General features: G+C 45.5%; 1 protein-coding gene across 1 annotated transcript in view; it reads right to left on the bottom strand.

Annotated features, from left to right (window-relative positions):
* The window catches only part of MYL3 (myosin light chain 3), an 81,852-nt gene that overhangs the window by 6,663 nt on the left and 48,614 nt on the right, over positions 1–26,575 (bottom strand). The window contains exons 3-4 of the mRNA XM_083186444.1: positions 11,061–11,210; positions 3,266–3,439 (exon numbers count right to left, since the gene is read on the bottom strand). Of these exons, the coding sequence (XP_083042570.1) occupies positions 3,266–3,439; positions 11,061–11,210 (324 nt within the window). The remainder of the gene's footprint in view (positions 1–3,265; positions 3,440–11,060; positions 11,211–26,575) is intronic.

The following is a 26,575-nucleotide window of genomic DNA, read 5'->3' as shown; positions in this document are numbered from 1 at the left end:
ACATTTCAAACCCCCAGGGGTTTCACCAATTTTGATACAACTGGGCTGTGAAAATGAAAAAAATTAATTTTTCATTTTCACAGCTCAGTTGTATCAAAATTGGTGAAACCCCTGGGGGTTTGAAATGTACACTATACCCCCTGATGAATTCCCTGAAGGGTGTAGTTTGCAAAATGGGGTCACTTGTGGGGGGGTTCCACTGTATGGGTGCTTCAGGGGTCATTCAACCAGAATCTGTGCTGCAAAATCCAAAAATCACTCCTTCCCTTCTGAGTCCTGCCATGCACCCAACTGGTATTTTTTGGTCACATGTGAGGCATTGCCATACTCGGGAGAAATTGGGGCACAGATTTTGGGGTGCTTTGTCTCCTTCATTCCTTGTGAAAATTAAAAATTTTGAGCCAGATCTGCATTTTTGTGTAAAAAAAATTAATTTTTTACACAAAAATGCAGTTCTGCCTCAAAATTTTTCATTTTCGCAAGAAATGAAGGAGACAAAGCACCCCAAAATCTGTGCCCCAATTTCTCCCGAGTACGGCAATGCCTCATATGTGACCCAAAAATACCAGTTGGGTGCATGGCAGGACTCAGAAGGGAAGGAGTGATATTTGGTGGTGGAATGAATGGTGGGTGCTATGTCGCATTAGCAAGACCCCTGAAGCACCAATACAGTGGAACCCCCCCACATGTGACCCCATTTTGCTCACCAGCTTTGGGAGGGAGGCTGGTGCTGCGCCTGGTGGGGGGGTGGGAGGGGTGCTGGCGCTGCGGCAGCCGGGTGGGTGGGAGGGGGGGCTGCCGGGTGGGAGGGGGGGGGGGCTGGCGATCGGTGGTGATCGGTGCTGTACTTAACAGCACCGATCACCACCGATCACTGTGTTACCGAGCGGCTTAGCCGCCGGTAACACAGAAAACGCTGTGATTGGCTGTTCACATTTGAACAGCCAATAACAGCGATCGCTGATTGGGAATCAGGGACAGCAGACATCTCCAAACTGTCACCGCGTCTATAGATGCGGTGACAGTTAAAACCATGACGTATATACGTCTCCGGTCGGGAAGTACCTCCCGACCATGACGTATATATACGTCATATGTCGGGAATATCTTTCTATCTATCTGTCTCTATAATATAGATATATATATATATATATATATATATATATATATATATATATGTGTGTATATATATATATATATATATATATATATATATATGTGTGTATATATATATATATATATAGACATATATATATGTGTCTATATATATATATATATACACACACACATATATATATATATATATATACACACACACATATATATATATATACACATATATATATATATATATATATATATATATATATATATATATATACACACATATACACACATATATATATATATATATAATTCAGTGTGTCTTTTTTTTTTTTTTTTTTACTTTTACAGCAGCTCATGCTGCTGCTGCTGCTGCTGAGCCTGGCGGGGGGGCGGGAGGGGGGAGCGCTGCGTGCGCTCAGCGCTTCCCCTACTGAGGACCTGCCGGGCTGCCGGGTGAGTGGGTGGGGGGGCTCCTGCTCATCGGTGGTGATCGTGCTGTATTTAACAGCACCGATCACCACCGTTTTCTGTGTTACCGAGCGGCTTAGCCGCCGGTAACACAGGAAACGCTGTGAATGGCTGTTCAGATTTGAACAGCCAATCACAGCGATCGCCGACCGGGGGGGGGCACCCCTGCCCCCCCTGGGCGGCGAGGGGGGATGTCTGCTGTCAGGGACAGCAGACATCTCCTAACTGTCACCGCGTCTATAGACGCAGTGACAGTTAGAAGCCATGACGTATATATACGTCATGTGTCGGGAAGTACTTCCCGGCCATGACGTATATATACGTCAAATGTCGTGAAGGGGTTAATGTGTGTATTAAAGCTGCAGTCATACAATTTGGTGTCTCATTGAATATAGAAGCACAAGTCTACAGAAGGCTAAAGAGACCTCTCTTATCTCCTTATAATCTACAGCCAGGATTAATAAAAGAACTGTAAATGTGAGTCTCATACTGCGCACTGGAGCCGGCAGACTATTAATAGTGTAACATGTAAGGGGTGTACACACGGACACGGGTACAGGCAATTTTGACTAAACCGATTTTGGCTAAGCCCATGGGCGTTTTTGGCTAGGTCGGTTTGGTCATAGGCCAAATACATGGCTTAGTCAAAATTGCCTTGCCTGCACTACTGTGTTTCTGGCTAACTTGGCAAAATCTAAACATGTACTGTACTGTACTGTACATGCCTTTACTCATAAGCGGTGCTTCCAATTTGTTTACTTGAAATAAAAGCCAGGACACCAAATTCTCCATAATGTTTGGCAAAAGACTCCAGTCATCCAGCACTGCTATGGTGAAACGCGTTGGTAGAAATTTACTAAGATGTGTAAATTTACTAAGATGTGTATTCTACTTCACATGTGATGTTGCTATTGGCAACCAATCAGAATATTTTTCTTATTTATTTAGCACCCTCTAGAAGATAGTAGACAGGATCTGATTGGTTGCCCATAGCAACATCACATGTGAAGTAGAATGCACATCTTAGTAAATTTCCCCCATCGTGTTCTAAGCTTGCTATGGTGGAACGCGTGGTGCTCTATGTTTCCTGAGGTGAAATGCGTGGCATTCTGTATAACAGATAATTATGTGGGGCCATTGTTGAAGCTGCACTTATAGGGGGAGATTCTCTAAAATAAAAATGCGGTAAAAACCCTGTTATATGGGTTTTTTCCACATGTTGGGATGCTGTAAGCATCCCCCGCCAGGTTACCTAGACGGGGGGCATCGACCCTGCACCGACCCCCGCAGCCCCGCACCGACCCCACTTCACCTGTGTTCGGGCAGGAGAGAGCTGTGCTGCCCGGACCTGTGACCTCCTCCTCCCTGCACTATGATCCTCTTACAGGTGCAGGGAGGAGGAGAGACCGGCGCAGCAGCAGCATTGCTGGGTAAGGGAGAGAGGGCGGAGCTGCCGGGACCCGATGGGACCTGCTGACTCACCGCAAAGGACAGCTCTTAACGCAGAGCTGTCCTTTGCCATAATTATCGCATATGTTAGAGCATATGCGATAATTATGTTTGCGATTGGTTGTGAAGGGGGGGCGGAGCTGGGCTGCGGATGTTAGAACATCCCGCCGGTTATTGACGCAAAGAAAGGAACATAATTTAAATATTGCTAAAATCATTTTGACAAGATGAGAGGAAATACCTAGGGTAGCAAGCACGTGGCGTATTTCAGCACCCATGACAGTGCCATTGCCTTCTTTGTCAAAGACACGGAGACCCTCCACAAAGTCCTCGTATGTCCCCTTGTCCTTAGACTTGGATATATGTTGTAACATGGGCAGGAATGTATCGAAATCCATCAGTTTTGTGTGGAGCTCTGTGCAAAGACATAACAAAGGTTCAAAAGACACTTCTAGGACCTACGTAGAGTGTTAAATAAAGCCTATGACAGATTGTACAAGATAAGAATGGGTAAGGGGTTATTATGGATGTATGTGGCTCAGTAATGGAAGAGGGGCAGTCCTTTTATGGTATTGGATTATTCTAACAGTCTTTGGGGTACTGCAGGAAGGTTGAGGAGCAAATGTCCATCACAGAGACCTATAACATCTGGGGCCAAATGTAATAGGGTGAGAGTTTCAGAATGTGAGAGATTTTGGGAGAGTTTTCCCATGTTTTTTAAAGTAGCAATCAATTACACTGCAAAACCAGGTTGATTTTGCTATGTAATTGATTGCTGCTTTAAAAAACATGGGAAAACTCTCCCAAAATCTTTCACTTTCTGAAATTCTCACCCTATTACATTTGGCCCCCGGAGTCTACTTCAAAGGCTCTGCAATAAATTATCTAATGCAGTGGTTCCCAAACTTTTTTGAATCACGGCACCCTAGAGCTTCAAAATGTTTTCAAGTCACCCCTAGGCCAAATGTTTCTTATGGAGAAATTCAGAATAAAATATTAAATTAAGTGCATTGTGTTTATATGTCACAGTTATCTGGTGAGAGACAGGATTTGTCCACATATATTATGATTGGCAGCCACCAGCACTAGTTTTGCCTGGTACATTGACCATTAATATTATTAATTGATCCTGGTCCACCAACCCAAGGCACCCCTGCAAGTGTCCTGAGGCACCCCAGGGAGCCTAGGCACACAGTTTGGGAACCACTGATTTAATGCATGATGGAACATTCAGAAATTCTGGTGTAAATATTTGAATTCAAAATGTAACAATGTTCAAAACATTTGTTCATATTTAGATACTTTTACTGCCCACATATTGACCTACCAGCTGAAATAGCTTACCATGTGCTTGCTGGTAACAGTCGGATGCTCTGATTGGTTGATGGTTGTGCCAGCCCTACCCACCTAATCATGTGACAGCACTGCCCATCTAATCATGTGACAGCCCTGCCCACCCAATGTGAAGTAGTTCCTTATTTAAAAAATTGTATTAGGTGCTTTGGCCCTATAGAAAACACCAAACATTATAATAAGTAATATCTATGCAAATATAAATCCTTAGCCATACCTAATAACTTCATGTACAGATAGACAATGTCTAGTTACACAGTCAATAGTCAGCACCATATGGTCGACATGGAACAGATTGGTAGGTACAAAAGGTTGACAGGTAAAAAGTATACAGGTTCAATGGTCAACACAAAAGGTTGACGCACATTTTTTGGCATATTTGTATTTTTTGAGAGAGGGGGGGGGGTATTACTAATTACAGGGGCCCAGGCTTGTTGGAGGGGCCACGGTTAACGCTCACCTCTCACCCTCCACTTTAACTCTCTTTGTAGCCCAACACACGTTGGGAAGTGGGGTCTATAGTCTCAATGTTATCATTGTGATAGTAGTCTTAGGAGGTGGTGATAAAGAAGGGGAGAGAGAGAGAGAGAGAGAGAGAGATAGGACAAATAACAGCAGCTGATAGTCAGAGAGGGGAAATGGGGAGTCGGTGGAATCTGAAATATCACAACGAGAGGTGAAGACCAGATCAAGTCAGTTTCCATTGACGGTAGGGTGAAGAGGTCCTCTAGTCTGGGAGAGAACAAGTGATGATGTGAAGGTAAGGAGTTCAGAGGCAGAAGATTTTGTGGGGATACTAATGGATGTTGAAATCAAGCTGTAGTTATGGTGCTGACTGGCTTGGGATGGGAAATGGTGGGAGTACAATGTTATAATGATGGAGAAGAGGTGAGGTGACAGACGGAGCAGGGCAGTGTTGGGGAAGCGGGCCTTTGGTGGGGCAGGACAGGAGGGGAAGATTGGAGAGAGAGGAGAAAGGAAGAGATGTAGACCAGTAGAGAAGGATAGAGGTCATCTAGAGATAGATATTCATCGCCGCCCTTCGCTGCCCGGTCGCCGTGATGCCAGTGCATATGTACAGTACTAACATATGCGGCTGGCATCGCGGTGCTGGTCACCTCGCAGCCATCTACTGCTCCCCTCATGCCGGGACAGTCCAGCGTGGCTGTCCCCGGCGCCTCCTCCTCCCCCTGCAGCCGGAAGGACGTCCGGCTGCCGGGGTCCAGGAGGATCTGCAGCAGGAAGGTAAGCCAGGGGGAGGGGGAAAGGGGGTCGGTGAGGCGGTGGGTTTGGAGCGGAGGCGGCGGGTGGCGATACCCTGCCCAGCGGTAACGGCGCGGCCGGGTTTTAGTACATATGAAAACGCGGTAAAACAGGGGTTTTACAGCATTTTCAGCTTAATACATCACACCCTAGATGTGTTATTGGCACTTATTCAGATCTGATCGCAGTACAAATTGGTTTGGAAAATGGGTAAAACAATGTGCACCTGCAGGTGGGGCAGATGTAACTCTCTCTGCACATGTTACATCTGCCCCACCTGCAGTGCACATGGTTTTGCCCATTTTCCAAACAAATTTGTACTGCAATCAGATCTGAATAAGGGCCATAGTGTGGATTAGGGTGGGAAATAGAAGTGCTGGACAGAAGTTGATTGGTAGCTTGGGGTGAAGTCTACGCTGTGTCTCACAGAGAACAGATATCCCGCAGAGCTTTGCAGCTGAGCAGAAATTATATTAATACAGTGAAACACTGGATTTGTTTCTGCAGCTTCCTGTTTATAACGTGTCAGGAGGAACCGATAAGAAATATTTTTAAAACAATACATACAGTATATAGAGGCAGAGAAGGGAAAGGGGGGACATGGTAGAAGCTTTCAAATATACCAAGGGATATAACAAGGTACAGGTGCATACCTCCCAACTTTGGACCAGTTGGAAGCGGGCCTAATTCGGGGGCGTGGCCTATACTCGCGGCTCTCCCATTTTGCCGCTGTGGGGGCATGACCCAGAGGCTCCCTGGCTACAGGAATAGACGCTGTGCGCATGCGCACAGCGTTTATTCCCCGCTGCTTAGAAGCCAACAGGGGGTCTCCCAACAGTCCCCCCTCACCGCGGGACACTGCCGGCCGTGGGAGGGACAGCGGGACAGGCCCTGATAATCGGGACTGTCCCGCTGTAATCGGGACTGTTGGGAGGTATGCAGGTGGGAGACATTCTTTACAGTAAGAGGAGCAGCAGAACACTAGGACATGCACTGATACTAGGGGGAGGAAGGTACAGGTGGGAGACATTAGTCACAGGAAGAGGAGCAGCAGAACACGAGGACATGCACTGACACTAGAGGGAGGAAGGTACAGGTGGGAGACATTAGTCACAGGAAGAGGAGCAGCAGAACACGAGGACATGCACTGACACTAGAGGGAGGAAGGTACAGGTGGGAGACATTCTTCACAGGAAGAGGAGCAACAGAACACGAGGACATGCACTGACACTAGAGGGAGGAAGGTACAGGTGGGAGACATTAGTCACAGGAAGAGGAGCAGCAGAACACGAGGACATGCACTGACACTAGAGGGAGGAAGGTACAGGTGGGAGACATTCTTCACAGGAAGAGGAGCAACAGAACACGAGGACATGCACTGACACTAGGGGGAGGAAGGTACAGGTGGGAGACATTAGTCACAGGAAGAGGAGCAGCAGAACACGAGGACATGCACTGACACTAGAGGGAGGAAGGTACAGGTGGGAGACATTCTTCACAGGAAGAGGAGCAGCAGAACACGAGGACATGCACTGACACTAGAGGGAGGAAGGTACAGGTGGGAGACATTAGTCACAGGAAGAGGAGCAGCAGAACACGGGGACATGAACTGACACTAGGGGGAGGAAGGTACAGGTGGGAGACATTAGTCACAGGAAGAGGAGCAGCAGAACACGAGGACATGCACTGACACTAGAGGGAGGAAGGTACAGGTGGGAGACATTCTTCACAGGAAGAGGAGCAACAGAACACGAGGACATGCACTGACACTAGAGGGAGGAAGGTACAGGTGGGAGACATTAGTCACAGGAAGAGGAGCAGCAGAACACGAGGACATGCACTGACACTAGAGGGAGGAAGGTACAGGTGGGAGACATTAGTCACAGGAAGAGGAGCAGCAGAACACGAGGACATGCACTGACACTAGAGGGAGGAAGGTACAGGTGGGAGACATTCTTCACAGGAAGAGGAGCAACAGAACACGAGGACATGCACTGACACTAGAGGGAGGAAGGTGCAGGTGGGAGACATTCTTCACAGGAAGAGGAGCAGCAGAACACTAGGACATGCACTGACACTAGAGGGAGGAAGGTGCAGGTGGGAGACATTCTTCACAGGAAGAGGAGCAGCAGAACACGAGGACATGCACTGACACTAGAGGGAGGAAGGTACAGGTGGGAGACATTCTTCACAGGAAGAGGAGCAGCAGAACACGAGGACATGCACTGACACTAGGGGGAGGAAGGTACAGGTGGGAGACATTAGTCACAGGAAGAGGAGCAGCAGAACACGGGGACATGCACTGACACTAGAGGGAGGAAGGTACAGGTGGGAGACATTCTTCACAGGAAGAGGAGCAGCAGAACACGAGGACATGCACTGACACTAGGGGGAGGAAGGTGCAGGTGGGAGACATTAGTCACAGGAAGAGGAGCAGCAGAACACGAGGACATGCACTGACACTAGAGGGAGGAAGGTACAGGTGGGAGACATTCTTCACAGGAAGAGGAGCAACAGAACACGAGGACATGCACTGACACTAGAGGGAGGAAGGTACAGGTGGGAGACATTCTTCACAGGAAGAGGAGCAGCAGAACACGAGGACATGCACTGACACTAGAGGGAGGAAGGTACAGGTGGGAGACATTAGTCACAGGAAGAGGAGCAGCAGAACACGAGGACATGCACTGACACTAGAGGGAGGAAGGTACAGGTGGGAGACATTCTTCACAGGAAGAGGAGCAACAGAACACGAGGACATGCACTGACACTAGAGGGAGGAAGGTGCAGGTGGGAGACATTCTTCACAGGAAGAGGAGCAGCAGAACACGAGGACATGCACTGACACTAGAGGGAGGAAGGTGCAGGTGGGAGACATTCTTCACAGGAAGAGGAGCAGCAGAACACGAGGACATGCACTGACACTAGAGGGAGGAAGGTACAGGTGGGAGACATTCTTCACAGGAAGAGGAGCAGCAGAACACGAGGACATGCACTGACACTAGGGGGAGGAAGGTACAGGTGGGAGACATTAGTCACAGGAAGAGGAGCAGCAGAACACGGGGACATGCACTGACACTAGAGGGAGGAAGGTACAGGTGGGAGACATTCTTCACAGGAAGAGGAGCAGCAGAACACGAGGACATGCACTGACAGTAGGGGGAGGAAGGTGCAGGTGGGAGACATTAGTCACAGGAAGAGGAGCAGCAGAACACGAGGACATGCACTGACACTAGAGGGAGGAAGGTACAGGTGGGAGACATTCTTTACAGGAAGAGGAGCAGCAGAACACGAGGACATGCACTGACACTGGGGGGAGGAAGATTCAGGGGAAATGTGAGGAAGGATTACATCAAAGAAAGAGTAGTAGATAAGTGGAATAGCCTCCCATCAGAGGTGGTAGATGCAAATACAGTAGTACAATGTGAACATGCTTGGGATAGGCATGGTAATATCGATCAAGCGTTCCGTGCATCATTTCTAAGCAATCTAGAGAGACCTCTTAGAAATGGGGCTTGTGACCCATTAGTGTGTTAGCGGGGGTTAATTTAGCTGTCAGATATCAAAACAGTTTAATAATGGAGTAAAATTACTGAGTAAACGTAAAGAAATAATCCCAGAGCGAGCGTCCTGACAACTGAGCTCCAATGTGGTTTTGTGAATTACTCACCCTGCAAACGGATCTGTGCTGAATAAAGCAAATGATTTTGTTTACTATGGAAGCTTCGCTGGTTAACCCTTCCAGCACCCAATAACTGAGGAGGTCTGAGCAGTACAATCCTTCTGTACATTATAACGGGAGCAGAACGTCCATCCTAGTGACCGTCATCACTGGTCCATACTTGCCTAATAATTTCTGTCTGCTCTCTCTGAGAGAAGGCGGCAAGCTCAGTGAGGCAGGGGGGCGGGGCTACTGCCCGGAGCAGAAAGGGGTGGGGCGGAGCCACACTATGGGTGAGCTGTTTGGGGGCTATGTCTTTATTTCTAGCATTGCACTATGGTGGGCGGGGCTAAAATGACATGCATTGGGGCCGGGAGTTGGTCAGCACTCTGGGAGGGTTTCCCCCTGTTCCGGGGGAAAGCGGGGGACCTAATTTCCGGCTATTCCATCAGGGTAGGCAACACTGCACTAGTCTAGATTCTGGGTCCCTTTTTACAAATGTGGATGATGGAATCTAAACGTGCCCATAGCATTTCCCTCTGAGCCCCAATTTCCCATATGTCTCCCTCAACCCCCCTCCCCCATACATTAGTACCCTGAGCCCCCACTCCCCATGTGTCTCTGAATCCTACCATCCCCTGCTGATAGCAGTGTCATTAGCTCCTCCTCCTTGGCGGTATCACCAGCTCCCTGAGACCCCACTACCCATATGTTTTTGCCTCCACCCCCATAGTAGTGTCATCAGCCCCACGAGACCCCCCCCCACTCTCCATGTATCTGCTTCCCCCTCATTATCCAGCACTTTATCCTGCTGCCGCTGCTCAGCGTCCAGCAGAACGTGAAAGTAAACTGTACTTGTCTCCCCTTCCCGAGCATAGGGATGGCCATCGGCACTATTCCCATCAATGGTTGCCATCGATAGTGCAAACGACCATGGATGGTAGCATACTATGTAATGTATGAACATTGATGGTTTTAACTATTAATGGCCTTCCTTTTTATTTGGCTGACCAGCCCATTGGCCAATCAAAACCTTGGGGATGGGGCTTTATGGGTGTCAGGTGCGGAGTTTTGTTCCGTGTCCCAGCCCCTTGGATAAAAAAAAGCTATTTGGTCATGCTTTGACATCGATAGGGGCAAATCATCTAGTTCTGCCATATTGATGGCAAAACTATTCTACATCTGTCCTAAACCATCAATGATTTGGAATCTTCGATGGTCATTGGCCATCCCTACCGAAGCAGCCAGGAGGCTCTTGAAAATTGTGTGGCACTCCCTACCCTATGTACAGGAAAGCAAGTCTCCCAGAGACTGGCCACACAGCCATCTCTGCCCTAAACCCTCCCGTACACCCCTACTGTGCTGTTGCTACTTCCAGATGTCTGATCAATGCCAGAGCCAAGTAAAATAAAAATTCCCATTACATTACAGATGCCCCTAGGTATTTACCTATGATGCCTTTGCCTGTGGCCAGCTCAGCGTACCAGCTTGCATATCTGCAAAACCTTGACTGCTAGGGTAACTTGAGGAACAAGTTTGAGAACCACAAGGTAGCAGGGTATCCAAGTCCGTCAATAGACACTGGGCCTTAGTTAATGCTTAGGTTGCCTGATGAATGATCGGCTCTGTGAGTGATACAATTCATTTCCTACTAATGTTTCTCTTTCTCCTCTCTTACACAGGAGACCTGGAACCATCAGGACTGGAAAAATAAAGTGTGTCAGTAAAACATCAGAGAGAAGGGACGTCACACACTCACCCTCTGGCTTTGGCCTGCCAAGAACTTTGAGAACTTCAGCGTTGGTTGGGTTCTGTCCTAACGCCCTCAGGACATCTCCGCATTGTCCGTAGGTGATTTTCAGTTCACAGTTAGGGGTCCGATCAAACAGGGAAAAAGCTTCCTTGAACTCTGCCAAAGAAAAGAGTAACACAAGCATTTGTACCTTTGCCTATTTCTGCAATGGTTACTTTTTTGGTTATTATTCTAAATCTGGACAAATATTTGCTTTGGTGGGACCTTATACGTTACAATCACCCACATCATTTTTTATTATTAACTTGGTTTCCTGGAACCGTGCTCCCTGTGCTTGTGTGGTTAGCCATCTGCAGTGTTAGGTGACCGCAGACTTGTGTGCTCCGGCCAAAACCTGCACGTTGATTGGCCTTGGAACCAGCGCAAAGAAACCATTATGACATGACAGCTCCAATGAAAAGCTGAGAAGAATCACCTGCTGGGAAAACATTTCTTTTCTAAAAAATCATTTAAAATCTGAGCAGTGTAATGCATGAGCGAGAGATTTCACAGTCGTGGGATAAATGACCTAAAGGAAGGTTTTCAGGCTTGGGAGTCGGCTGCCCTGCCCAGACTCCTGCCCAATAGGAAGCCACCGTCGTGCCTGCATCGTAAAGGGCCAATGCCATCACAGCTGATGAATTTGGACATAGGTCATAAAAATATTGTCCTCATTTTTCTGTTTTCTCGTGATTTGGGGATAGGAAACATGGATCATTAGGTCAACATGGGTTAGGTCGACAGGAAAAAGGTTGACATGGGGTTTTTCACATTCTTTTTGTCCGGAACGTCGACATGGACACTGAAACATAGCACCATGTCCCCTCACATGCTTCAGGCATGGTGCCTTGCTATGCTCAGCACACTATGTTATTCTCCCACCACCCCCAAGTGGATGGTAGAACATGAAAAACCACCTGTCAGCACGTCGGCTCAAAATAGTGTGAAAACCCCCATGTCGACCTTTTGACTGTTGACCTAACCCATGTTGACCTAATGACCCTGTTGACCTAATGACCCTGTCAACTTAACCCATGTTGACCTAGACTCATATTGACCTTTCTGCATGTTGACCGAAACTCATGTCAACCTAAATGCATGTCGACCTAATGGGCAGGGTTCCAGTCCCCTCTTCGATGGGAAACTGGGACGCGTGTAAGTGTGGGACGCTCATGCGTCCCAGTCAGATGTAGCGTCGCTCACCAGTGGGGGTGGCCTGGCCAGTAGTACCAGTTACAGATGTTCCCAGTAGTGCCAGTTAAAGATTTACCGAGTAGTGCCAGTTACATATAATGTCCCCAGTAGTGCCAGTTACATATCATGTCCCCAGTAGTGGCAGTTACAGATCATGTCCCCAGTAGTGCCAGTTACATATCATGTCCCCAGTAGTGCCAGTTACATATCATGTCCTCAGTAGTGGCAGTTACAGATCATGTCCCCAGTAGTGCCAGTTACATAACATGTCCCCAGTAGTGCCAGTTACATATCATGTCCTCAGTAGTGCCGTTACATATCATGTCCCCAGTAGTGGCAGTTACAGATCATGTCCCCAGTAGTGCCAGTTACAGATCATGTCCCCAGTAGTGCCAGTTACAGATCATGTCCCCAGTAGTGCCAGTTACACATCATGTCCCCATTAGTGCCATTTACAGATCATGTCCCCAGCAGTGGCAGTTACAGATCATGTCCCCAGTAGTGCCAGTTACATATCATGTCCTCAGTAGTGCCAGTTACATATCATGTCCCCAGTAGTGACAGTTACATAACATGTCCCCATTAGTGGCAGTTACAGATCATGTCCCCAGTAGTGGCAGTTACATATCATGTCCCCCAGTAGTGCCAGTTACATATCATGTCCCCAGTAGTGCCAGTTACATATCATGTCCTCAGTAGTGCCGTTACATATCATGTCCCCATTAGTGGCAGTTACAGATCATGTCACCAGTAGTGGCAGTTACATATCATGTCCTCAGTAGTGTCAGTTACATATCATGTCCCCAGTAGTGACAGTTACATAACATGTCCCCATTAGTGGCAGTTACAGATCATGTCCCCAGTAGTGGCAGTTACAGATCATGTCCCCAGTATTGCCAGTTACATATCATGTCCTCAGTTGTGCCAGTTACATATCATGTCCCCAGTAGTGCCGTTACATATCATGTCCCCATTAGTGGCAGTTACAGATCATGTCACCAGTAGTGGCAGTTACATATCATGTCCCCAGTAGTGGCAGTTACAGATCATGTCCCCAGTAGTGCCAGTTACATATCATGTCCCCAGTAGTGCCAATTACATATCATGTCCTCAGTAGTGCCGTTACATATCATGTCCCCAGTAGTGTCAGTTACATATCATGTCACCAGTAGTGGCAGTTACATATCATGTCCTCAGTAGTGTCAGTTACATATCATGTCCCCAGTAGTGACAGTTACATAACATGTCCCCATTAGTGGCAGTTACAGATCATGTCCCCAGTAGTGGCAGTTACAGATCATGTCCCCAGTATTACCAGTTACATATCATGTCCTCAGTTGTGCCAGTTACATATCATGTCCCCAGTAGTGCCGTTACATATCATGTCCCCATTGGTGGCAGTTACAGATCATGTCACCAGTAGTGGCAGTTACATATCATGTCCCCAGTAGTGGCAGTTACAGATCATGTCCCCAGTAGTGCCAGTTACATATCATGTCCCCAGTAGTGCCAATTACATATCATGTCCTCAGTAGTGCCGTTACATATCATGTCCCCAGTAGTGTCAGTTACATATCATGTCACCAGTAGTGGCAGTTACATATCATGTCCCCAGTAGTGGCAGTTACAGATCATGTCCCCAGTAGTGCCAGTTACATATCATGTCCCCAGTAGTGCCAATTACATATCATGTCCTCAGTAGTGTCAGTTACATATCATGTCACCAGTAGTGGCAGTTACATATGATGTCCTCAGTAGTGTCAGTTACATATCATGTCCCCAGTAGTGACAGTTACATAACATGTCCCCATTAGTGGCAGTTACAGATCATGTCCCCAGTAGTGGCAGTTACAGATCATGTCCCCAGTATTGCCAGTTACATATCATGTCCTCAGTTGTGCCAGTTACATATCATGTCCCCAGTAGTGCCGTTACATATCATGTCCCCATTAGTGGCAGTTACAGATCATGTCACCAGTAGTGGCAGTTACATATCATGTCCCCAGTAGTGGCAGTTACAGATCATGTCCCCAGTAGTGCCAGTTACATATCATGTCCCCAGTAGTGCCAATTACATATCATGTCCTCAGTAGTGCCGTTACATATCATGTCCCCAGTAGTGTCAGTTACATATCATGTCACCAGTAGTGGCAGTTACATATCATGTCCCCAGTAGTGGCAGTTACAGATCATGTCCCCGGTAGTGGCAGTGTCAATGTCTAGTTTTATACATGCCATTTTAGGATAGTATGGCCGCCATTTTGGTTCGCAGAGTTGCGCAAATAAATTATACATACCCGAGTCTGTGTGACAAAGTGGACCAGAAGCGCAGCCATACTATTACACATAAATTCATAATACCATACTTACACCAAAGAAAATATAGTTTATTAAAGGTTTAGAACACTACACATAGTTTAGTCAGCTTTACATACTTCTGTCTGTATAATGTTTGGTACCGTTCCGTTTCCCATGCGCAGTATTCCGGTCATTGCGAATAATTCGCAATACATACGGTCCGATAATTACGGACAAAATCCATATTCCCAAGACTGTTTCTGTTAAAATGTGTGTTACAAAAGAATCTAGTTATAACCGGTTCTTGCTGCTATTTATGACCCCTGACGACGATGCCAACACACAAAGGACTCCAAAGTTCACTCCCCCCCTGCACCTTTGCAAACCAGTTGTATTACTTTGCACCAATCACTGAGGACTGGACATTCGAACCCTGACCAATAGGAACGGCCTATGACCTCCCCCTTCTGACCCTATAAGTTAGGTGACCCAGGGCGGCCTAGGTCACTTCGGCACTGCTTCTTTTCCCTGACCATTGACCCGGCTATAGTTCAATCTGAATATAGCGAGCTCCGACCGGACTGCGCTGCGCATATTAGAGACGGTAAACGGTTGCATTCACTGTACTTACTTTTATTGTATTGTTGGCTGATTGTATCTTGTGCCTGTTTTCTTTCCCTAGTAGAGCCTGATTTGTATATTCATTGTTAGACAACTGCATTACGTGTTACACTGTGTTTTTCCTATTTCTGTAATCCCCTTTTGTCCATAAGGGACTAAATACACTATTTACGGAGTTTCTATCTCCTCACCTTTATACTGTGGTCTCGTCTATTATTCGCATCTAGCGATAAGGTGAATTACGGACATTGTCCTTAAAGGTGTATTCGCAGATTAGAGACAAAGTACTGCGAAGGGATCTCCTATTAATGCATTGGTTCTTCCGTGTATAATACACGATAAAGGTACGCTACGCTGCGCTACGTTTTGTTCGCACGTAGCTAGAGATAAAGGGTACACAGGTTACGGACATAAGACGTAACCTACGCTTTTCACTTATTGTTCTTTGATCATATAAATATCGGTATTGATAATTGGGGGCTGGCGTCCGGCCGTTTCACACTCTAGAACTCTGTACCAAACGCGCGGCTTAACCTATACCAGCAAAAGGGTAGAAGTAATTATTATCTATTGCTGGATAGGCCAGGTCCGCGGTGGTGCAGGGTTCGAGAGGTGCTAGCGTTTGAACCCGAAGTACAATAAGTGAAATCCAATGAAACATTAAACCACGTGTTTTAAAGTATATTTAAGTGTTTAGTAAACTGTACTTCTGCCTGCCACAAGTAGTTTAACGGGGTATAGTGTCTTGAGTTGCTTGTTCATTACAGTATATGTGCCACGTGCGATAAGGTTCGCACACGTGGAGACAAAGGCCTGTGTTTATTATAGTACATAGAAGATCCCTTCTGTGCAAAACTATAACTTTTATTGTGAGTTACTGCACGGCCAGGGACTCCGCTACGTGGCGATAAGTTCTGGGCCTTTTTACAGTAACGTGAAGCGTCTATTGTGTATTACGCAAGGTGCGCGCGCACGTGCTTACATTGGGAAATTTTCGCATCTTTGTACGTAATTTACGGATTGAGTGCAGGATTTATTTCGCATCTTTGTACGTAACTTACGGACGGAGTTAAGGGATTTATTCCATATTTATGCGCAATTACTTGCAAATACACTATAGAACACGTGGGTGGCCGATTCATCGGCGGCCTGTGAACAGGTTTAATAAACACACGTATACACGTGGCTGTTCAATGGCACTGCACATGCAGCACACATAGGAACCCAAAGGTGAACAGTATTTAATCACTAGCTTTATTTAAAACAGTATAGTAACATACTGTGGATAAAGCGGTAATTAATAAGAGAAAATAAGTTTTTCTTTTATTGTTCATTTTTCCCCAAAGCAAACAACTCAAGCATTATTTTAATAGATTCCTATAGCCATTTAAAAGGGATTTATACCTGCATAAGTATCTAGTGAGAAACTACCAACCTGGGAAGATTTTTCTGTACAGAAATATTACAAGTATTAAGCGTAAGACCAAGGTGTAAATAGCGCCCAGTGTGAAACAATCATTGGGTGAACGGGTGTGTGACGACACGACTCAGCGCAGTTAGCGCAGTCCGGTGTAGGACGGTTCATAGTCCGGTGTAGGACAGTCCGGTGTAGGACAAGGTGCACGTGACGATGTGCCCATAGGAACTGCCCCTTCCCTGGACCTACCTATTTTGATCCACCGGGAGGGTACAAGAAGCTAAATCGGAACCCAGTGATCCGATCAGCTGCTTTAGAAATACCGGGTTTTGGGGATACAGGAAAAACAAGTTTTCTTGTGTTCTGCAAAATTTGGCCGCACCCTGCAAGTTGACTAGCAGTTCGCTGCTAGCCGAGAGACTGTGGTGATTGAGTATTATTACCTCGTAGCCTTCGCGTTACGCTTAAGTGCGGAAGCGTTCTAGGTCGCTGAGGAGGAGTGTTTTGGGAGCTACTCACGAAATAAACGACCCACCGGTGTCTACTAGCTGTGAACGTTTATTCCTGTAACCATGGGTAATAACGGGTCGCACAGGGATGCCGTGCTAGTTAGGGAGGAATCTAGTCGACCCAAAGGGTCGGCAGCTTTCATAATGTGCAGTAAGCACGGTGAACGAGCAGTTGTTTACCAAAAGAAATGGAAAAAGATGACACAGGGCAGCAAGTTAGAATTTCCCAGTGTTGGTAGCTTTGATCCAGAAATCTTATCAGCAGTAAAAGATGAGATATGTCTACTCTCCTGTCGTAAGAAGAGAGTGAAGCACATTGAGATTCTTAAGTTGTGAAGGAAGGGCAGGAACAATGGGGAATTGGATGTCTAGCAATACCAGATACAATCAGCCGTAACAGGAATGCAACCGCAACCGCTCCCCCACCTCTATATGTGCCGGAGGGGTTAATAACTGCCAAACAAAACATAAGTAAAGATTTAACCATTACTAACCTGTACCCTGTTTTATCCCCTTACTAGGAAACCAGAGAGGAAAACGATCAGCTGTTGACATTGGCCGTCTCCCATGCAATTAACATGCTTGAAGGAAAGGCTGAACCAGCAAAACCTGCTGCTGGGGCTCCAGCACAGGGAGAGGAGACGGCTGATGCCAACAGCGCAGTTGTGGACACAGGTAAGATAGCACCACACAGCACAGACACAGTCAACTCCACACCAGGTCCCAGTAATGCGGACGTGGTACAAACATACCCTGTACGCACGCTGGAGGTTCCTTATGGTAAGGCAGACAGAGAGGGTGTGATACCTACCAGAAAGATGACCATGCTAAACCCATGGACACGTTTAGAACTGCGGTCCATCATTTCAGATTTCCCTGATCCTAGGAAAGATCTGGCATTGAGCCAGAAATTTGTAAGGGATCTGGGAAACTCTGATGAACCCACCAATAAGGATTGGAGAATCATGTTGAGGGCCTGTCTCCCTACCCACATAGACATCCCGAAATTCATTCAGGATAGTGGGTTGAGAGGGGACAGGGAAATAAATGATGAGATCAACCAGGAAAATATACGCCTAATCAACTTACAATTGGGAGTGTATTTTCCTGCGGCAGTGGAATATAGCAAGATATTCACCATCAAACAAAAGGATGGTGAATCCGCTGCTGATTATTTCTCCAGGGCCTTGCAAACGGTATCAAAATACACTGGTGTCTCCGAGCCTAAGGACGACCCCCACCTGAGGGAGATGATTGTCTCTGTGCTAGTGGAAGGGCTTAGAGAAAATCTGAGAGCTAGAGTTCAGACATCTTTCCCAAATTGGCGTGGAATGACAGTAGATGCCCTACGGGAATCTGCCATGGACCACGACCGGAACATAAAGAAGCACAGGGAACTGCAAACTGACAAACTAATGATGGTTAGCATCCAAGCTCTCAGTAAGGCCCCTAACAAGACCCCACACCACCAGAACATCAGAGACACAGATAGAAGGCCAATAGTATGCTACAGATGCAACAGGGAGGGACACTTTGCAAATCAGGAAACCCCAGGAGTTACAAAACACCTAGGCGAGACTGGGAATCTCACCAGGGTGAGACACGGAGATACCCAGCCCCTAGACAATGGGAGGAGACAGACAGGTCACGCAACATGCCTCCTCCCCATCTGATGGCTGACACTGTACTAAGGGCAACCCAGGTAAGACAATAGGAAACAGGTCATACCTGTATCCTACAGCCAGTTAGATTAAGACAATACCTGAGTGAGGAGCCTCAGATATGGGTAAGTGAAATGGTTTAAATGAAAAAGTTTTTTTTTTTTTTTTTATCAAACCCGTTAACAACCTTCCCTCCTGATCTAGGTTGTACCAAGCAAATAGCAGTTACAATTGGGGTAACAGGAAAAGTGCAGCATTATCCATTGGAAAAACAAAATAGAGATCATAATCGGGCACTTGCATATCAAATGCTCTGTCTTATTGACTGCAGCGGCTACGATGGACCTTCAAATTACAGAACTACCTTGAAAAATAAGTTATGTCTGCTGCTGGACTCCAGAGAATTCATAACTTAGAGACAACAGGACCAGTATGCACGAACTAGATGCAAAATCGTTAGATATACCCCCCATGACTAATGCTGCACTGTACTGTTATAGATTTTTTTTAACCCATCTAAGGTAGCTAAAAACTACAGCACAAATACCGAGTTCCCTTTGAACTAAAGATGGGCAGGACACAGGATTAATGGCAACGATAGCTTCAATAGAAACCCAGTTAAAAACAGAAAGCATAGCGCCCCAAAGTACAGCTTCACCATTTGAAACCTGAGGTTGAGCGGGAAAAATACCCAGTGAAATAACAAGGTTCCCAAAAGAGAACTTTTAGCTAAATACCCTTAGACACAGCCCATAGTCACAACCACACTACGAAAGAGAAAGAAGGGAGGGCTTACAGATCAGAACAGGAGTTGAAAAGGGTAAGAACCAAATAGTTGAGAGCCAATTCCCCCATAGTGCCAAATCCTGGTGTCATCCAAATAAAAGAGAACATTTTCTGTTGAAAATAAATGTACACATAACTGTCATTAATTTTTTTCTACCCTTTTGACTTTCTCTCTCTTTTTCCATTTTTTTTTCCTTCCCCTACTCTTCTGTTCCAGAAACTTTAGAGAGCCACAAAGCCCCTCCCCCGGGTCTTGCAGGATCGCACACTGTCCTTACAGCCTACAAATGGGTTGATACCAATACAATGGGTCAATGATCTATTGTTATGTCCTTTTCTCATCCACAACACCAGCAGATGGCGATAGACAACTTCTGGTGTATCCTCCCGAGGCAGGACATAAGGTATCTCAGGACAGATTGCGGTTGCGCCTGAATAGGGGGGGGAGGGGGAAATCTGGGACACATTAGTAACCATAAACCCACAAATCATAGAAAAATAGTTAGAAAAATCTGTCGCACTCCCAGCAGAGAAATACCTACAGATGGGTCAGGTCCCATCTTTGCAGGGGATGGCGCTGGCGTCGCCAGCCGCCATCCCCCGCCAGCGCCATGGCGATGGTGAGAAGGGGACGCACGCGCACGAGAGGGCGCGCGCGTCCCCTTCCGACGGCGCTTCCATCAGTTCCCCGGGTCCCCGCCGCCTGCCCGCACCCCCCCCCTAACCCCCCCTAACCCTGTCCGTCTCCCTGAGGCGGAGACGGACAGGGTTTCCGTCGCGCTAGCGACGGAGACTGAGACGCGCGTGCGCGTGAGACGCACGTGCGTCTCAGTCTCCTCGCTGGCGAGGCTGCTGGCGGGTCACCAGCACGTACGTTCTGGCGACCCGCCAGCAAGGATGTACATAGTAACATACTGTATTGTGAATATGCGGTACCCCATAAAGCGAGTAGTCACAAAATATATTTTTCAGTAAATTTTGAACAACGTCATAGTAACCTTAAGCATTGCTCCTTATGTTACCCAGGGCAACCACAGCCACCATCTTGTGAAAAGCAGTCCAAGTAGTGCACAAAGCATTCCCCTTCAACAGAGAATGAAAAGGGTTGTAAAACTCATTTACATATAAATAGATGCAATCACAAAACCCATGTCTTTACAGACAGATGTGGAGAGTAAAGAGAGAGAAACAGGCCTGATTACAGCCTTTGCCATGGGTATGACTGACACAAGAGACCATATGATTTGGAATACTAGACCTGCTGAGGGGGCGACAGATATAGTGACGTAAGAAACCTGGTGATGTCAGCCTGACCAATGTCGTACTGCAGTGTACAATTAAACCCAGTTACTCGAGCACTTCCTACTTGTTTACACACTGTAGTTGCCATAGCACTACCGGTAAACAAAACTGAGAATGTGGTGTTGGGGTGTGTTTTAACTGGTTATGCTCCTCATATAGGGCCTTATTTTGGTTCATTCTTTCGGACAAAATCCTTCTTAGATGGGCAAAACCATGTGCACTGCAGGTAATGCAGATGTAACATGTGCAGAGAGAATTAGATTTGGGTGGGGTTTTACTTCAAAGTGAGATCTATATTGCAGTGTAAAAATAAAGCAGCCAGTATTTTTCCTTCACAGAAACAAAATAACTCACCCAAATCTAATTCTCTCTGCACATTTTACATCTGCCCCCCTGCAGTGCACATGGTTTTGTCCATCTAAGAAGTATTTTGTCAGAAAGAGTGAACCAAAATAAGGCCCTTAGTCTGGACACTCCTAAAATTCTGCCTAAACATGTGAAAAATATTCATCAGCCAAGTTCACTAAATGGGAACTTGCATTGATGAAGTCTATAAATGTTACCAGTAAAATGGGTAATATTGTAAACCCAGCAACACTCTTACCAGGTGTGCCCTCCAAGGCACAAAGGGTGGAGTGGTGCTGAGGTTGCTGGAATGGTGGAGTTTAGTGGGAGCCGAGACAAATATGATTGCATGACATGTTTGAATCAGACCTTTGCAGCATGCCCCCAAAGGGTGGTAACAACCCATTGGAAGATGTAATTCATTTTTTTTTTCTTCTCTCTCCCTCGTTCTTTCCACAACACGGAGAGGGGAAAATTGTACACTGGCTATACCGTAATTGATGGAAAAGGCATAGTAGAGGCTGAACCCATTGGACGTCTTACTCAGCAACAGCAGCCTCATTAGTAGTACTGCGGGCTGAGAGAGAAACAGCCAATATTCATGCCGACTCCAAGTATGTTTGTTGGGGTAATGCAGAAGATCTTAGGCCCTATCGCGCCTCAGAGATGTTTGTTTCAGTAGTTGGCCCTCCAGTGGCGCAAGCGTTGTAAGTTTAAAGGATTCCTGACAGCCACACAGCTGCCGGACAGAGTGGCTGTTATCAAGTGTAAAGCCCACACCTTCGATAAGGATTCAGTGTCACTTGATGATGAACACGCTGGCAAGGCAGCTGGGTGAGCCATGCGCTCTGCGGATAATGTTTGTGTTCCCCCTGTAAATATCAGTGTATTCACATAAGAAATACAAGATTTGTGTCCCCTGCAGGAGAAGCAGACTGGAAGCCGAAGGGATGTGGACAGGAGAAGAAAGATGGACAAGGAAAACCAGTGACTCTGAGAACATGCCAAACTGTCAGGGCAGAGATAGCCCATGGCCTGACTTGTCTTGACAGGGAAGGTATGTGGAAAATTAGTCCGAAATTACTGGTGTGCCCACAGACAGGTAAGACGACAGGATCATGCCTTACTTGTCTGGGGAAAGAAACTGGAACGGCTGTTCCCACAGAGCCATCTCCACATCCCTCCTCCAGCAGGATCCTCTGCAGGTAATACAAATCGACTTTGTACAGTCCACTCTAGAAGCGTTCTAGTTATTTATTTACTTATTTTTTTATATATATGTGTTGACGTTTGTGTGTATAGATATGGCAGCCCAGAAGCACCCCTGAGTATGCAAGTATATATAAAAGATTTTAGGTCATGTGTAAACCTCAAGGGACTGATGGTACACCCCACAATCTTTTTTGTAGTAGTAGAATCACTCTCAGAACTCCACCTCATTTGTTCCCATCGAAACATTGCTTGGCGGGCAGCCACACGTTATGGTAATCCCACAAGGAGATCCTAGACCACACAACGAAAAATAATGCAAATGATGTATCCACACCTGGAAAACTGCAGCAAAAGGACTAGTCAGCTTTACATACTTCTGTCTGTATAATGTTTGGTACCGTTCCGTTTCCCATGCGCAGTATTCCGGTCATTGCGAATAATTCGCAATACATACGGTCCGATAATTACGGACAAAATCCATATTCCCAAGACTGTTTCTGTTAAAATGTGTGTTACAAAAGAATCTAGTTATAACCGGTTCTTGCTGCTATTTACGACCCCTGACGACGATGCCAGCACACAAAGGACTCCAAAGTTCACTCCCCCCCTGCACCTTTGCAAACCAGTTGTATTACTTTGCACCAATCACTGAGGACTGGACATTCGAACCCTGACCAATAGGAACGGCCTTTGACCTCCCCCTTCTGACCCTATAAGTTAAGTGACCCAGGGCGGCCTCGGTCACTTCGGCACTGCTTCATTTCCCTGACCATTGACCGGGCTATAGTTCAATCTGAATATAGCGAGCTCCGACGGACTGCGCTGCGCATATTAGAGACGGTAAACGGTTGCATTCACTGTACTTACTTTTATTGTATTGTTGGCTGATTGTATCCTGTGCCTGTTTTCTTTCCCTAGTAGAGCCTGATTTGTATATTCATTGTTAGACAACTGCATTACGTGTTACACTGTGTTTTTCCTATTTCTGTAATCCCCTTTTGTCTATTAGGGACTAAATACACTATTTACCGAGTTTCTATCTCCTCACCTTTATACTGTGGTCTCGTCTATTATTCGCATCTAGTGATAAGGTGAATTACGGACCTTGTCCTTAAAGGTGTATTCGCAGATTAGAGACAAAGTACTGCGAAGGGATCTCCTATTAATGCATTGGCTCTTCCGTGTATAATACACGATAAAGGTACGCTACGCTGCGCTGCGTTTTGTTCGCACGTAGTTAGAGATAAAGGGTACACAGGTTACGGACATAAGACGTAACCTACGCTTTTCACTTATTGTTCTTTGATCATATAAATATCGGTATTGATAGCAGTTACACATCATGTCCCCAGTAGTGGCAGTTACAGATCATGTCCCCAGCAGTGGCAGTTACAGATCATGTCCCCAGTAGTGCCAGTTACATATCATGTCCTCAGTAGTGCCAGTTACATATCATGTCCCCAGTAGTGACAGTTACATAACATGTCCCCAGTCGTGCCAGTTACATATCATGTCCCCAGTAATGTCAGTTACATATCATGTCCTCAGTAGTGCCAGTTACATATCATGTCCCCAGTAGTGTCAGTTACATATCATGTCCCCAGTAGTGCCATTTACAGATCATGTCCCCAGTAGTGGCAGTTACAGATCATGTCCCCAGTAATGTCAGTTACATATCATGTCCTCAGTAGTGCCAGTTACATATCATGTCCCCAGTAGTGTCAGTTACATATCATGTCCCCAGTAGTGCCGTTACATATCATGTCCCAAGTAGTGCCAGCTACATATCATGCCCCCAGTAGTGCCAGCTACATATCATGCCCCCAGTATTGCCAGTTACATATCATGTCCTCAGTAGTGCTGTTACATATCATGTCCCCAGTAGTGCCAGTTACATATAATGTCCCCAGTAGTGCCAGTTACATATTATGTCCCCACTAGTACTAGTTACATATCATGTCCCCAGTAGTGCCAGTTACATACCATGTCCCCAGTAGTGCCAGTTACATAACATGTCCCCAGTAGTGCCAGTTACATATCATGTCCCCAGTAGTGCCAGTTACATATCAGGTCCCCAGTAGTGCCAGTTACATATCATGTGCCCAGTAGTGCCAGTTACATATCATATCCTCAGTAGTGTCAGTTACAGATGTATCCAGTAGTGCCTGTTACAGATAATGTCCCCAGTAGTGGCAGTTAGAGATGTCCCCAGTAGTGTAAGTTACAGATATACCCAGTTGTGCCAGTTACAAATGTCCCTAGTAGTGTCAGTTACATATGATGTCCCCAGTAGAGCCAGTTACAGATCTCCCCAGTAGTGCCAGTTACAGATGATGCCAGTAGTGCCAGTAACAGATGTTCCCAGTAGGTTTTTAGAAGAAAAAAAAAACCTACATTTTGGAAACTATGGTTTTTGGAATAATTTTGATAACGAATATCTGTATACGGGATACTCAATGTATATACATTTACAGAATGATTGACAAATGGAGAACCTTATTTGTGCTGCTTTGACACAGATTTTGTATCTGCCACTCAATCGTATAATCTTGACTGGCTGATATTTTATTCCTGATTGAAGCAAAGACTATCAGTTCCATCTGTATCTATCCGTCTGACACTGAGAATAGTAGCTAAATAAATCTCCTCGTGTCAGTCAGACGTATGTTCTAGCAGAAATACTGGAAGGAGAAATGTGACATTTCCAGATAAATCTCTGAGTAATCAGCAGTGTCTGGTTCTTATTGCTGGGCCCTGATCTCACTATAACCACGACCGCAGATTGCACCCAGGTTTATACAACAATACAGCGGATTTACGGATCATCTTATAAAATATTGGTTGGTGTATTTAGCACATTATTATATATGCAGTTGGCTTATACCTGCAGATGTACATCTGTTTCTGATAGGAAGACAGAACGTGTTACTTACTAATGATGAATGATGAATTACACAATATAATATGTAACATTATACAATTACTGCAGTGTGATATGTAACATTATACCATTACCGCAGTGTGATATGTAACATTATACCATTACCGCAGTGTGATATGTAATATTATACAATTACCGCAGTGTGATATGTAATATTATACCATTACTGCAGTGTGATATGTAACATTATACCATTACCGCAGTGTGATGTGTAACATTATACAATTACTGCAGTGTGATATGTAACATTATACCATTACCGCAGTGTGATGTGTAACATTATACCATTACTGCAGTGTGATATGTAACATTATACCATTACTGCAGTGTGATATGTAATATTATACCATTACCGCAGTGTGATGTGTAATATTATACCATTACTGCAGTGTGATATGTAACATTATACAATTACCGCAGTGTGATGTGTAACATTATACCATTACCGCAGTGTGATATGTAACATTATACAATTACTGCAGTGTGATATGTAACATTATACAATTACCGCAGTGTGATGTGTAACATTATACCATTACTGCAGTGTGATATGTAACATTATACAATTACCGCAGTGTGATATGTAATATTATACCATTACCGCAGTGTGATATGTAATATTATACCATTACCGCAGTGTGATATGTAACATTATACCATTACTGTAGTGTGAGATATAACATTATACCATTACTGCAGTGTGATATGTAACATAATACCATTACTGCAGTGTGATATGTAACATTATACCATTACCGCAGTGCGATATGTAACATTATACAATTACTGCAGTGTGATATGTAATATTATACCATTACCGCAGTGTGATATGTAATATTATACCATTACCGCAGTGTGATATGTAATATTATACCATTACCGCAGTGTGATATGTAACATTATAACATTACTGCAGTGTGATATGTAATATTATACCATTACCGCAGTGCGATATGTAACATTATACCATTACTGCAGTGTGATATGTAACATTATACCATTACTGCATTGTGATATGTAACATTATACCATTACTGCAGTGTGACATGTAACATTATACCATTACTGCAGTGTGATATGTAACATTATACCATTACTGCAGTGTGATATGTAACATTATACCATTACTGCAGTGTGATATGTAGCATTATACCATTACTGCAGTGTGATATGTAACATTATACCATTACCGCAGT

The sequence above is a fragment of the Crinia signifera genome, chromosome 5 (genome assembly GCF_055691185.1).
Source record: "Crinia signifera chromosome 5, ASM5569118v1, whole genome shotgun sequence".
NCBI classification, from domain to species: domain Eukaryota; kingdom Metazoa; phylum Chordata; class Amphibia; order Anura; family Myobatrachidae; genus Crinia; species Crinia signifera.
This window is presented reverse-complemented; position numbering and strand designations above follow the sequence as displayed.